We start from the raw sequence: 14,731 nt of genomic DNA, 5'->3' as shown, positions 1-14,731 counted from the left end.
CTAATGTGGTTACCACATGACTTTCTTCCATGGAAAACAAAAGTGAAATTTTGAAGAAAGTACTGGTTGCTCTTTTCCATGCAATTAAAATGAAAGGGGACTGGATCTTTCAAGCTTTGTAAAGGATGCAAAAGCACCATTGAAGTATCAAAGAAGTGGTTAAAATGACTAATGTGCTATGTTCTAAGTCCTTATAAGATTTGTTCACAAATTGGACATTAACAATTCCTTCAACAGACATAAATAAGGAAGCTAGTTAGAGCAACAAAGAGTTATTTTTTCTGCTAAACTATAAACTCAGTCAAACAATCTGCAAAAATACTGTAAATCATTGTGAAATCTGACATATAGAGTAACACCCTGTAGTTCTACACTAGTCTTTAATTATGCACCCTGTGATCTTTGTTCTTCTATAGAATCTCCACAGGTGACAGTCCCTCACTCTGAGCTGCTGACTGGTCTAGGACAGACAGTCATTATGGAGTGCAGGGTCACAGGAATTCCAAAGCCTGACATCCTGTGGTACAAAGGTCAGCTGGTCAAATTATCTTCTTTAAACTAATTCTGTATTGATTGATACCATCAAACCTAATGTATGTTTGATCTTTAGGTAATGTACTGCTGAGGCCATCTGCATTTTGGAGTATGGACCCTCAGCTTGGTACTCTGAACATTCAGCAGACTAAGGACACATATGCAGGAGAGTACACATGTGTGGCTGTTAACTCAGCCGGCTCTGCACAGGGGTACATCAAGCTGGATGTGGGCTGTAAGGATATTTTATACACCACACATCTAAAATAAATTAGATAATTATTTGAAGGATTCCCAAACCTACTGATGGATGATTTATTGAAAAAAAAAAATATTTGTATTTTTTTCAGTTTGGAAAAGAAACAAATAAAACTATGGATAAATAAAATCCTAATATGAGTCATCTCATCTTACAAATAAAGCTTTTGGTCTTTCACCTGTATTCCACAGCTGCCCCTCAGTTCACACGAAAGCCTTCTGATCTTGCTGCTGATATCGGCACAAATATTACCTTACCATGTCACGCCCAGGGTCACCCAGAACCTCAGCTCTCCTGGAGACGAGAGGACAATGGCGCTCTCCTCTCTCAGCACCATGGTCCCAGTACTGTTACTCAAAAAAGTGATGGGGACCTTTTCATCACTAGTCAGTGTCTTTCTCTTTCTATCTCTCTTTAGGCCTGTTCACACTCCATTTTAATGTAATTAAAATAATATTATTTAAAATGCAATTTAATTTAAACTGAAACAATGCATCTCAGGTAAAGTTTCTTAATTGTTCGGAACTTAGTTTTGGTTTATATGTTTGTTTTTTTGAGAATAACCAAAATTCAGCATCAGACTTGCTGTGAATAATTTACTTATATTTATTGTTTGAAAATATTTTATGCTTTCATGTCGCTTCAATTGCATCTGAATTGGTGTGAACAGGCCTTTTCTTATGTATTTCAAGATATTTATCTGTATTTTACAGGTCGCAAAGGTTAATATCTTTTTTTGTCCTTTGCATTTTAGACCTTTGGGTAGACGATGAGACCACCTACGTATGTGAAGCTCAAAACAATTTTGGAAGAATCCAGACCATGGCCAAAGTCACTGTTACTGGACTAGGTAAGACATCTGAGAGGTTCTTCACTCATAAATGCTGTATAATGTTTCAAGTTTATACTGATCCCTCTGTCAGCAGAACACTTGAAGCAAGAAGGTGGTGTGGAATATTAATTGTTTTGTACTTCCGTCATCTTAGTCACATGCACATTTTTTTTGGCTTAATGCCGAAAAGCATGAGTTTGAAAGACGCTCAATGTGTTTGAGAACATATGAATGTATAAGGCTCAGGGGTACATGTTTTTCCAGTTAAGAGAGAAAGGCTGCTTTAACACAAGGTCAACACAAAGTAAAATTCAATACATTCTCTGCAGATGGGGATATACTGCACAAAATCCATGCAGGGCATTAAAACATCCATAATACATGTCAATTGTAGTGTCTGTACCTTAGTGTTTAGATTACGTTTTGATTTGAGGTTGTTTAATTACATTTTAAATGTTAGATCGGAGCATGTGTTTTTGTATTTGAAAAAGCTCTTATTTCATACATGCCTGCTTGAATAGGTGTCAGCTTTGCCCTCAGAGAATCAAAGGCATTAAGGCTTCTTTCATAGTTTTGTTTTTGATCAAAGTGTTGTAGACCGGGCAGTGGCTGATGGTCCATTTCTCTAGCTAAAGTGTCCTGCGTCTCTGATTTTTTTACCTGATTTGAGCTGTTAGTATCAACAAAAAAATCTCATCAAGAGTCAGTTGGTTTTGTCATTGTAAAGTACACACTGTGTGAGAGACCTTTAGTGTCTGCATGCTTGCATTTTTATATGTTGTAACAGATCTCTACTTGTTTGGGAAATGAGGAAGCAGGAACCAGATAACAATCAACAGACTTTTAATAAAACACTGACTGAGACTTAACATAAACAAAAGCGCGCACACACGAAAACGGCTGCTTGCATCTCACTTTCTCTCTCTCTCTCTGGCATCCCTGGCACCTCCTTTTATCTCTCTCCCGCTGATTGGGCAACTCAGTGCCGGGCGTGCACCATCTCGGCCCGGCCACGCCCCCCTCCTCGTCACATATGTATATGGCATATCTCTCTGTGTGAGTGAGTGTAATGTGTCTCAGCTGTCCCCTTTGCTGAGCCCTAATACCCAAATTACACTTTTTATGTGTATTCCAAGGTATCTATGGAAACTCAAAAAGCAAAACACCAGAGGTGCGGTTAGTCCACTGAGTTTTCAGTGTCAGTATTTCCAGTGGAGACTTGACTCCACTGTTCTTGATTTAATCAAACAATCTTACTACAAACAATCAGTTCCAGTATTGAAAAGCAGTTATTCCAATATCTGTTACTTTTCCTGAAGATAAAGTTTAAGAGAATGCATAATACCTCAGTAATAGAGGTTTTGGTGTGAATGGCTCCTTTGCTGTCAGAATGGTATGTGTGATGGGTGGACTTGTGTCTGGACACCATATAGAAACTATCTGTCACTTCGAAATTGCAGCATTCTCACACCATTCAAAGCGACGGAGTGATTTGTTTGACTTCTACAGCTGTCAGCTAAAAAGCTATATTTCACTGAGCTGTATGCACAGTATATACAGAGCTTACAACTTTTAATTTCCATACAACTGTAGATATTGCCATTTAAACTCTTGTGTGTGCATATATGTGTGTGCAGTATCACCTGTGATAGCGCTGAGCCCCACATTGGCCAATGTGATAGAGTACCAGCAGGTCACTCTGCCCTGTGTGTTACTGGCTGGAAACCCTCTTCCTGAGAGACATTGGCTGCATGACAATGGCTTGGTGAGTTTACACATCCTCACACACTAATACTCTAATTAAATATGACCAATAATGTTCTTAAAAACAAATTGAATTTCAAGTTCACCCTATTAACTTGTTTGATAAATGCCCCTTGTTTCGTGCACGGTTCAAAAAAAAAAAAAAAATCTTTATTCATATTTTTTAATAAAACAATTTAAAGACTTTCTCTGTGTCTGAAATGGCAGAATCTTGTCTCTGACATAATCAAGGTTGTTCTGGCAGGGAACATATTATTAACTAGCCTTATTTTGCAATCCTGATGGATAAAATCAAGTACCACCTTCCTTTATTTCCCACCCTACTCTACATTATCTAAAACATTTTAGTTTTGCTTGGATATACAGTACATCATTTATGCAAGTTAACTGCTCTGTGAATGTCTTTCATGTTGTCTGTAAGTAGTCATGAACAATCAAATGTTTCAACGTGATTGTGATTAAATGTGACTGTACATTTGTTTGACCATGTGACAGGTTACATCAAGTCCATATGTGACTGTGAGAAGTGATGGTAGTCTACATATAGAACAGGTCAGTCAGCAGGATGGAGGACAATACACCTGTTTGGCTGAAAACGTGGTGGGATCCAGCAACCACACCACCATACTTAACGTGTATGGTAAGATATAAGACAAAAACAGACACACACTGCTGTAATTCTGTCACAGTTTACTATAAGCAAAATCCAACCTGAACTACACACTGTATAGGGCTGCACTATTATGACAAAAATTATAATCCATAATTGTTGATTATTGCCCTTGATATTGAAATCACGATTATGAATGTTGATTAAAAGTTTAATCAATTTACGTCACAAAATTGGCAACTGCATTGTTCTTCAGAGTAGTAGATTTCAATGGTGGATATGAGCTGCGCTCCAGTTTCTTTTAAGCATCTTTTAAGCATTGAATATTCTAATAATGTTTGTTAATGTCTGGCCTAATAAAAGTTATTTTAAAGGGATATCTTTGCTATAGAAGAAATATATGTAGGTTCTTTCTGAACTATTGACAAAACCAGTTTTTACTTGATTCTATATGCCTGTGTGACATGTAGCAGGTTGATGAATATACATCCCCACATGTTTTACACACCTCTAAAGCTTGAGAAAGGTGGCATAATTATCAAAAACTACCATCAGATAAGCAATATGTGTATTTACCTCTTAAATTATTGGTTCTTGTGCAGTAAATAAAATAATATATTTAACGTTCAAAGTAACGTGCTGCGTTCAGTAAGCGCTGTGGTGGCGAGATATGTGCCCATTCATCCCTTTAAATCTTCAGTGGTGATCTTGTTCATGTAAGATCATTGTTAGAATATATTTGAAAATATTAAAAAACAACCATCTTTGCAATCTGAGTTTGTGTGATTCTGAAAATATGTAATTTACCAATAGCAGCTGGAATGCAAATGGATCTTATTAGAGCAGACGCAATAACAATGACGGTGATTCATTAAATGCCATTCATGCTATATTATGTTGGATACACCACCAAAACAAGCTTTGGACTGCTTTTTAATTTATTGCTATTTCATATTAATCAAATTCACATTGGCCTACTTATTAACATGATAAAACGAAACTGTTAGTACATTTTTAATAAACTGTACACAGAAATTGATGAGCCATACAGTGACTGCAGTTTTATACTGTTTGAGCCCCGTTGTTCAGCGCTAGCTCACTGATGACCCGCACAGAGTTCTGCACTCTTACAAATGGTCTCATTAATAATGAAGCTGTCTAATCAGCATAAGAAATCAATTATTTGTTATGTACCTTACCTTACCTTTATTATTTATTTTTATTCAACAGCTTCTATTAGAGTGTCAGGTGATTGTTTCTTCAGTAATAATTTTCCTGTCCCACTTCGAACATAGGTGAAACATAAAGCAAGCATCTGGGCATTAGACTGTTTAAAATTTTGCACTCTAGAATCAGTTGTCATTACTGACAGAATGGAGGACTAATTTAAGCCCTTCTAGTCAGTGAGCCTGTCACATTTATGTTTAAAAACAGAGGGAAGGTGTCACACTTTATGACTGCTGTAACGAATTCACAAGATGGGCAAGGAGGCAGGAACCAGCTGAACAGTAAACATAAAACTTGAATCAAACAGAACTCAAACACACCAAACTGCAAAACAAACAAAGATGCACACACACAGCTTCATGCGTCTCTCTCTCTCTCTAACTGGTGTCTCCGGCTCGTCCTTATCCCCCTCCCGGCAGATTAGGACGATTCAGTGCCAGGCGTGCGTCCTCACGGCCCGGCCATGCCCTCCTCCTTGTCACTCCTTGGGCAAACCTCTGGCTTGATGAACTCCCCTCCACTCCCTTCCTAGAGGGGAAATGTCACCCATTCCAGCCACCCTTCGCCAGCAGGTCCTCCCCACCTCTTTGGACCATTGGAGAGATTAGGGGAGGGAGAGGGGAGAAGGAAAGAGCCAGGGGAGAGACATAGAGAGAGAGAGAGAGAGAGAGAGAGAGAAATTGGTTCGCCTGGTCCTCTGCCACTCCTTCGCCCCCTGGCGGACGACAGACGCTCCTCCCCTGGTGGACAGCAGCGAATCCTCTGTCCCCTGGCAGACGGCAATGGCTCCTCTGCTTCCTTGTGGATGGCAGCAGTTCCTCCGGCTCCCGGTGGACTGCAGCGACTCCTCCATTCCCTGACGGATGGCAGTGACTCCTCCATTCCCTGGTGGACGCCAGTGGCGATGACTCCACGACAGCGCATCCCTCACCCTCCCAGGTTTCGGCACCAGTGTATCGGGTTCAAAGAAATGAAGCGGCAGATGGCGATTCCAACTCAGGAATGTCACTTTTATTGATATACAAAATAAAGTAAGTTCGCTCAAACGTAACGATGCAGCTTCAATTCAACGGAAGCAGCCAACACACCAATAGCTTCTCAGCTGGGCTCTCCCTCTCTCACACTCTGAGGACTGGCCCTTTTGTTTCCCCCGTCTCTCACTGTGAACACAGAAACAAGCAATTACAAGCAATTCATCTCAGATGAGAACCCTTACCACTTACTCTATATCCAGACAATGCTCAACCATGCCCTTGCCTCCAGAACTGCCTTTGACTTTGTTCTGTGCTTTATCACTGCATCAGCAGTATAAATATTAATTACAACCTGGCAACTTATAATCATTATTGTATATTTAAACGATTCCTTACTATGTACAGCGATCTCTGACCACTTTTTTCTTTTAATGGTCTGTCATGATATGACATATGAGATATGTCATACAAACATACTGTACATGCTAAACTTCTCCAAATGCACCGTCCACGTGCGCTTTCCTGCTCCACCCACAACCAGTGATAATTTCAAGCAAGCCGGATTTGCATTTTCAGTGTTTCAAGGCATTAAGCCCAGACAGTCAAGTGATTAACACCTCACACTGAGAGGTGCTAATGGGCACTCTGTCTCCCTCTACCTGGCCAGTGATTATGTTAATGAGGCTAACACCTGCATATCATTGGAAAAATCAGCTAGTGTAGAGCCATCTTTAAAATACTCAACCACTGCAAAAACACATTGTTAATAGAAACCATTGGCGCAACAGGTGCAGACTTAAATTGAATGCTAAAATCATCTGTTTTCACAATTACGTAGTCGTGGCAATTTGTTTTTCAATTAATTGTGCAGCCCTAATACTGTATAAATCAGATCTCGGATCAGACCTGTTCTGAAAGATTTTGATTATTCTAGAATCAGACCTCTACTTGCAATTCTTAATTGAGAATTAATTCTTAATTGCAAGTAGACAAGATACCCTAGATTAGACTTTTATCCACTTTGCACTCAAGGAATGTGGTTGGCTACACATTGCGGTTCTGGCTGTGCCAGAAAAAGCTTAAAAAGTTGAGACTTTATGCTGATATTCAAAAGTTAGGCTCTACGGGACTATGTACAATCAGACTTGTCCCAGGGGAATTATGGAATGAAAAACCAAACCAGTCAATAAAAGCAAGCTTGTAAAAATCAGACCGGTCTTAAAAAATGACATCATGCAGGATTACGCTTCCCAAAACAGACTTCCAGTTTTGATCAGATCTGTATTTCAAAAAACCATGCATAATCAGTCCTGTTGTAAAGGATTTATTTTCTGTGTAACCAGACCTCTATTACATAGCCCAGTCCTCTGCCTCCTCCCTTCCATGACTGTACTGTATACAATAAGCCTTTAGTTCTATCTTCCCCCTAAAGCAGATGCCTTCATCATTCATTCTTTTCACTTGTGAGAATTAAAAACAGAACCAGCAGTCTGAGCTGAGAACTTCTGCAGAGAAATAAAAAATGTACTGCAATTTTTTTTTTTTTATGTGATCACTGTTGCCTTCACCAGTCTGCCTTCACAGATAGAAATCATTTAGGTTGAACTCTCTGAGACTACATTAGTTTATGCAGTGCTTGGCCTGCATACTATACTAAGAAATGCTAAATAAAGTTAAGTGACAATGTCAGGGACAGGGATCTCTATTTTCTGCCATACATTCATATATAAGATGCTCTGTGTAGTGATGCATTTGTAAGTATTTCTTAATCCCACCTTATACTCAGCCAAGTGTTTCTTCTATATGTGGTTTCCCACTCTAGTGATACCCAGTATACAATATGGACCTCAAATCTTCAGTACCATTGAAGGGAGACCTGTTTCTCTGCCATGTCGTGCACATGGAGTCCCCAAACCAGACATTACCTGGTCTAAGGTATTTCCCTATCTCAAAGGAATCTCTCTATCTATCTCTGTCTCTCTTTCTCTCTCTCTCTCTCTCTCTCTCTCTCTCTCTCTCTCTCTCTCTCTATATATATATATCTCTATCACATACACACATACACATACAGTATATTGTGAATTAGGACAGAAAATATACTTTTTAGAGTATGCTTGAAACTTTAAAAAAAACCAAAGAAAAACGTTTTAGAGAGAAAGCAACAATTGATCATACCAAATCCAATCCTCACAAAGCTATCATTGTCATGGGTAATGCAGTGTAACCACATTCAATACATGTTTTGCCACTTTACAACTTAACAAATGCATTATTTCACTTTTCATAAGAATTACATTTCTTTGCCAGTCTGGACAATAAACATGCCAGTCCCAGAATATGTTACTAACCACTACGCATTCCCAAAAGTTTGGTGTGGCACCATGCCAATGTGTGGGCTTACTTTTGGACCTATAAATGTGCTATAGGGTATATAGAGGTGAGGGAAATGTGATGCTGTTAAATTGAACAGCAGCTGGAGATTTCTGATCTCACCACACCTTTATATTCTCTCTGTGGTTTATCCAGATCAGATTTGAGAGCTTTCAGAGACAGTTCACCCCTGGATTAGCCTTTGCTTTTGTGGTGACTTAAGATTTTTCGTGTGTACATTTTGATTGTTAGGAGCTTGTTTGACCATTCAAACTCAAAATTTTCTATTTTTGTAAACTAAATCATTAAAATCCTGACTGATGGTTCACATTTGTCCTGCTGTTTATCAATGTAGTTTTTAATCTGAATATCTATCTGTGTATCTATCTCTGATCATTACAGTCTTACATTGCACCCTGATATTGTTTTTAAATGAACTGATGATAATGACATTTTGTGATGATGTTTTCTGAGCGAGGGGAGTTGCTTGATCTGAATGGCAGTGCCTTTTCTCTGGGCGAGGATGGCAGTCTTCACATTGTCTCCCCCTCTGGTGAAGAATCTAGCGAGTTTGTGTGCATGGCTACCAACGCTGCTGGATACAGCTCCAGAAAGGTCCAGCTCACTGTCTATGGTTAGAGCAACTTCATCTACTGATCTCTCCCTTTACCTTGAAACATTTCATTTTCATCTTTGCTTCATGTGTTCCAAGAGCTTCCTTCAATGGTTCTGTGAAGAATGTCTTGTGTTTTCTTCAGTTTTTCACACTGTCATTAAACTTTGTCTCTATCAATAAGAATGTGTCTTGTTTTCTGTGGCTTTGCATGTTGATCACTACACTGTGTGTACTAAACAATACTGGGAATTTGTTCTTCATCATCTAGTTTATCACTCTCATTGTTTCTGTGTCTTTGTGGACTGAGATGTTTTTGTGTATTTATGTAATACTTATGTGGATCCTGTACTCTCATTAATTTGACTTGCATTTGTTTGTGGACTTGTGCAGTGAGGCCTAGGCCGAGCGATGCAGGTGGCGTTGGAGCAGAGAGACTGAATAATTCAGATGGGCTGTTGGAGATGTCAGTAAAAGTGGGTGAAGATGTCACACTGCCATGTGAGGTGGAGAGTGTACCTCCTCCCATCATCACCTGGGCCAAAGACAAGCAGCTTATCTCTCCCTTCTCACCCAGGTGTCACATTCACCTATGTTTAATTTTTTTATGTCACTTATATTTTTATGATCTTTGGAGATCAGAGCCTACATGGAAAATGTGTAATTTTAAAAATGTGTTTGCCACACAGCAGGTTTATTTAAAATGAACTCGTTAAGGCATAAACATGAAAAAAAAACAAGAACATTTTAAAAGAATGGTGACCAGTAATAGGACTTAAGGTATACTTTTACCTAGATTTATTGTAAATCTAATGTTATATGTCAACTGCCATGTGATAAATACTTTATACCTACAGTACAGTATGTCCTATTTTAACTAATTCTAAACTAATTTTAACTGACTTCACAATAAAGCTTTTATGCAAGTAGCTTGCTTTTCTCAGCATTGTTTTTCAAGTGTTGAGGTTTATTGTACAGCCTAAAGGCATAAAGACTGTGGTCAGATTAAAATTACACATTAATTAAACTCTCTTTTTTAGCTTACCATCTAGTTTACAGAGGAGCTTCTGAAATGACGAACACCTGTGTGGTTTTACGGTACATGTGTAAATTCAAATTGTTTTCTCCCCATGTCAAGAATTAAAAATTATTTCCTTATTTGACCTTTTCTTTCATAGACACACTCAGCTATCATCAGGCTCTATGAGGATCACAGAAACACATGTGACAGACAGTGGCCTGTACCTCTGTGTGGCTTCAAACATAGCAGGAAACTTCACTCAGACGGTCAAGCTCAGAGTTCTGGGTAGGTGAAACAGCAACAGTTAACCTTAGGCAATGATCTATCTCAGTTTAAACACATTTATTTACCTGAATGCTTTCACAGCTGTAAGTTTACCCTTGTAGGTGAAATGTGTTTATTAAAGCTGAAATACATTTTGATGCTGTTTAGATTTATCTCATGAAGTTGTGAGCACACATAGGCCCTGAGGTGTTTAAATTAATCACAATGGCACATTGGTCATGCTATGACATCAGGCTTAAATCAGTCATATTTTAATAGATCTTTTGTGAGACATCCTGAATTGATTTATAAGTTCTCTGATCTAACCCACATCTATAAAACAAATATTTTGAATGAAAACCACATGTAAAACAAAGCTGCATGAGGATCATTAAAGACTGATTATTGCATGTTTAAATTTCAATTTCACATGCTACACCACAGTGCCATAAGTACATCCACATGTTTACATTTCACACATGCTAATGTACTGATACCAATTCATTTCTGTGGCTTTTGCATGACCTTTCCAGTTGTTCAAATAATTTGATAGAGACTGATGGTCCAGAAATCCTTTTGTATGTCAGGAACAGATTTAAAGAACAAAACAGTGTGCAAATGTATCCAATAAAATAGACTGATGCTTTCACGCTAGCTTTCAGGCAAGGTTTGCTTGACAAAGGCAGTCACACATCAGAACACTTTCCTCATTTGATTATTGCTCAGATTATTCCCTCCAAAAACCTTTGTGTCACATAGATTTGCCCCTCCCCTTTGAAAGATATTTTAAAGAAGCAAATTCAGTAAACCGACTCTCCTTTAAGCAGATCATTTTTATATAACACATCTGATTTATTCGATGTTCTTTCATACAACTGTTAAAGGGGAAGTACACTCAAAAACAAATAATCTGTTTTATCCACTCAAAACACATGGTTTCTTTTTTCCTTTGGAACACATATTTAGCTTAATGTCCAACATGCTCTTTTCCATACAATGAAAGTGGATTGTAGGGTGTCAAGCTCCAAAATGTAAAAATGAAGAGTGTATTTTTTGTATGACTAGCAGAACCACAATGGAATAGCAAAATAAATAAATAATAATAAATAAATACAAATCTCAAACTACTTTAAAACACTCCCTTTGTCTGCCATTGGTCATTCAACAGGAAGTTATGTGTACTCCTTTAAACAACAACATTTTATTTAAATACTGATGGAGAAATCTACCCTTAAACTACTTTTTAATATGATGGCTTACTGAAAATACATTGAGTTTATATGCATAAACAAGTTGGGCATTTGTTGATTTCATAAAGTGTTGCACACTGTACATGTGAGTGTGTTTAAGTGGGTGTTAAGAGGCCAAGTGAGGATCAGCACTTCTTCTGTGCTGCGGCAGAGCTGGCAGTACTATATATGAGAAAGCATGGAAAGAAAGATCAGCTATGCCTCCATTGCTCTGAGCAAACCCTGATACAATTATAGATTCCCATTAACATAAGATTCTCACTGAGCACACTTAAACACATCTGTAACTAAAATTATTTATAATGACTGCAATTAAACCCTGAGTCACTTTAATCTTGGATTATAGTCCTCCAGACGACCATGAGCAGATACATTCTAACTTAGTCTGAAGAATGAGAGGGACATAAAAGGGGAGTGCGCTATTTGATTTATCACAGCTAGCAAATGTCTCATCAGAAAGATTCAAATCCAAAAGATGTGAGAAAATTATCATTAACAGCCAAAGGCAAATAAGGACAGGTTTCTATTTTTGAGTACAGCCAAAAAAAAAAATATCTTTTGAATACTTTATAAGCAAAAAATTATACCAAATCACATGTTAATGTGCAGATTTCCCACTGTTTCCCACAAATGCAAGAGAACATGTTTGCCACTTTGTCCACTTTTCTTTCTCAGTTCTTTCTCATTTTTATGCACAAATTAATATTCTGTCATTAATTTACTCATTCTCATGTTGTTCCAAACCCATATTACTTTCTTTCTTCCAAGGAACACAAAGGGCAGAATATTAATTTCACTTTCATGGCATCTTTTTTCTATACAATAAAAGTGAATGGTGACTGAGACTGTCAGTCCCTATCATCTACTTTTGTGTTCCACCGAAGAAAGAAAGTAATGCGGTTTTGGAACAACATGGGGTTGATTAAATTATTACAGACTTCTTCATTTTTTTTGCCCCCTCAGTTCCTCCCAGCATCCGCACAGGTCCTCGTGCCATGAAAGTGCTCGTTGGGCATGCCATAGACCTGCCTTGTGTTGCACAGGGGGTCCCAGAACCCTCTGTATCCTGGCTGAAGGATGGCACTGCCCTTCTGGACAGTTCTCTGTACAGGATCTCAGATGGAACTCTGACTCTGAGCCAGGTGGGGCTTAATAATGAGGGTGTCTATACCTGCGTGGCCTCCAATATCGCCGGACATGATGAAGCCAATATTCAGCTCCAGGTTCAAGGTCAGTCTGGAATTGGCATATAGAATTGTAAATGCAGCAATTCAGCTTGAAGTGGATGAAATACTACATGTAATCATATGGAGATTGGCTTTATCATCCACGGCCTCCTTTCTCTACAGTCCCTCCCGTTGTGGAGGTTTCTGAGCCCCCTTTCAACAGTCCCTTACAGGAGAGAGTGGCTAACCAGCAGATTGCCTTCCCCTGCCCTGCCAAAGGTGAACCCATACATTCATCTTCACAAATCACTAATTATACACCTGGATTACCAAATGCTTACAATATAAATGCTTGTTTCACAACTCCCTGTCATTTTACTTATGCAGGTACCCCTAAGCCAGTAATAAAGTGGTTTAGGAATGGTCAGGAGTTGACAGGAAAGGAGCTGGGTGTGTCTATTTTGGAGGATGGCACACTTCTCATCCTAGCCTCAGTGTCACCTCTCGATAATGGGGAGTACATCTGCATGGCTGTCAATGATGCTGGTACAACTGAGAAGAAATACCAGCTTAAGGTCAATGGTTAGTGCAACAGTTTAAAACAATTCTTAAGCTTGTTATCCTGGCTCCCCATTCATCACATTTCATCCCATCTGTGTCCTCCTACTCTTCATCTAGTCCCACCTGATATTCGAGACTATGGCCTGCTGTCCAATGTCTCTGTGGCAATGAATCAACAGACTAGCCTGGTGTGTGACGTCACAGGTACACCTGTACCTGTCATCACCTGGTACAAAGATGGAGTTCTGGTCAGTTCTTAATATGAATTCACTCATTTACTAATGCATGAAGCATACTTTCTTAAAACAGTTTTTAGTTGTGGAGCTATGGCAGTATTATATTTTAACTGGTTGAAGGAATGGTCATACTTTTCACTTTTCAGCTAACTTCTTTGTTTCATTTGCATTTTAATCATTTATCTTTGTCCTGAGTCAACCTTAGTCAACCATTAAAAACATGAAATAAAAAACTGATCCCAGTTACTTTCTTAATAAACATACATAGTCTTATTGTGCATGTTATTATAAAAAAAAAGTGTAATAATTTACTAAATTTCTGTCTTTAAAGCAACTTTTCTGCTGATCTAACCAAGGCCACACCAGTGGAGAATACTATAATATTAACAAGTAATATCATTGCCTAACATGTTCTAATTAAATTAAATTCACTTTATATATTATTTTTGGAAAAATGTCACATTAAAAAAGTAAATGCATTGAGAATGCCAATTCATGTAGTGTATATATGTGCATAAACCACTTTATGTAAACCTAATGAGAAATAAATTGCCTTTTCTCCATTACCCAATGAGACCAATCACAAATTAGTTATTTCCAATCGCTGGGTTTGAGCTCCAAGAACAGGTCATGAAATGCCAGTGCCTCTCATAAATCTGCCTTTACAAGAATCAATTCCAGAATCAAGTGTTTATCATAAAAAGACCCATTAGGAAATCTCTAATCACACTGCAGGAACAGCAGTCTCATGTCAGCTAACTCAGATTAATGGTAGCATACAGCCGACTTTTGGATTCTTATAAAAATATTTTCATGATAAACATTACCTTTTCTAATGACGTTTTTGTGGTGTACGAGTGTGGAGCGGAGGGGGGCGGGGCCGGTCGGAATATCGCGCGCCCGGTCCCCAATCAGCCTGATGAGGCGCGCGAGGGATAAAGGCGGCCGGTGACGATTGTTCGAGAGAGAGAATTACGGACATGTCCGTCATGTGTGTTTATGTTTGTGCTTTGAGTTTTATTAAATATGATTTATGTTGACTAGCCGGTT

General features: G+C 38.5%; 1 protein-coding gene across 1 annotated transcript in view; it reads left to right on the top strand.

Moving 5' to 3' along the window:
• The window catches only part of hmcn1 (hemicentin 1), a 123,876-nt gene that overhangs the window by 56,912 nt on the left and 52,233 nt on the right, over positions 1-14,731 (top strand). Inside the window, exons 14-27 of the mRNA XM_052098916.1 lie at positions 417-530; positions 611-769; positions 985-1,179; positions 1,548-1,643; positions 3,263-3,390; positions 3,885-4,029; positions 8,023-8,135; positions 9,045-9,204; positions 9,577-9,760; positions 10,362-10,489; positions 12,682-12,948; positions 13,068-13,163; positions 13,272-13,466; positions 13,563-13,693. Of these exons, the coding sequence (XP_051954876.1) occupies positions 417-530; positions 611-769; positions 985-1,179; positions 1,548-1,643; positions 3,263-3,390; positions 3,885-4,029; positions 8,023-8,135; positions 9,045-9,204; positions 9,577-9,760; positions 10,362-10,489; positions 12,682-12,948; positions 13,068-13,163; positions 13,272-13,466; positions 13,563-13,693 (2,111 nt within the window). The remainder of the gene's footprint in view (positions 1-416; positions 531-610; positions 770-984; positions 1,180-1,547; positions 1,644-3,262; positions 3,391-3,884; positions 4,030-8,022; positions 8,136-9,044; positions 9,205-9,576; positions 9,761-10,361; positions 10,490-12,681; positions 12,949-13,067; positions 13,164-13,271; positions 13,467-13,562; positions 13,694-14,731) is intronic.

Source organism: Xyrauchen texanus, chromosome 30, assembly GCF_025860055.1.
Source record: "Xyrauchen texanus isolate HMW12.3.18 chromosome 30, RBS_HiC_50CHRs, whole genome shotgun sequence".
Taxonomy (NCBI): Eukaryota; Metazoa; Chordata; class Actinopteri; order Cypriniformes; family Catostomidae; genus Xyrauchen; species Xyrauchen texanus.
The sequence above is the reverse complement of the archived record's forward strand: the minus strand, read 5'-3'. Positions and strand labels throughout refer to the sequence as shown.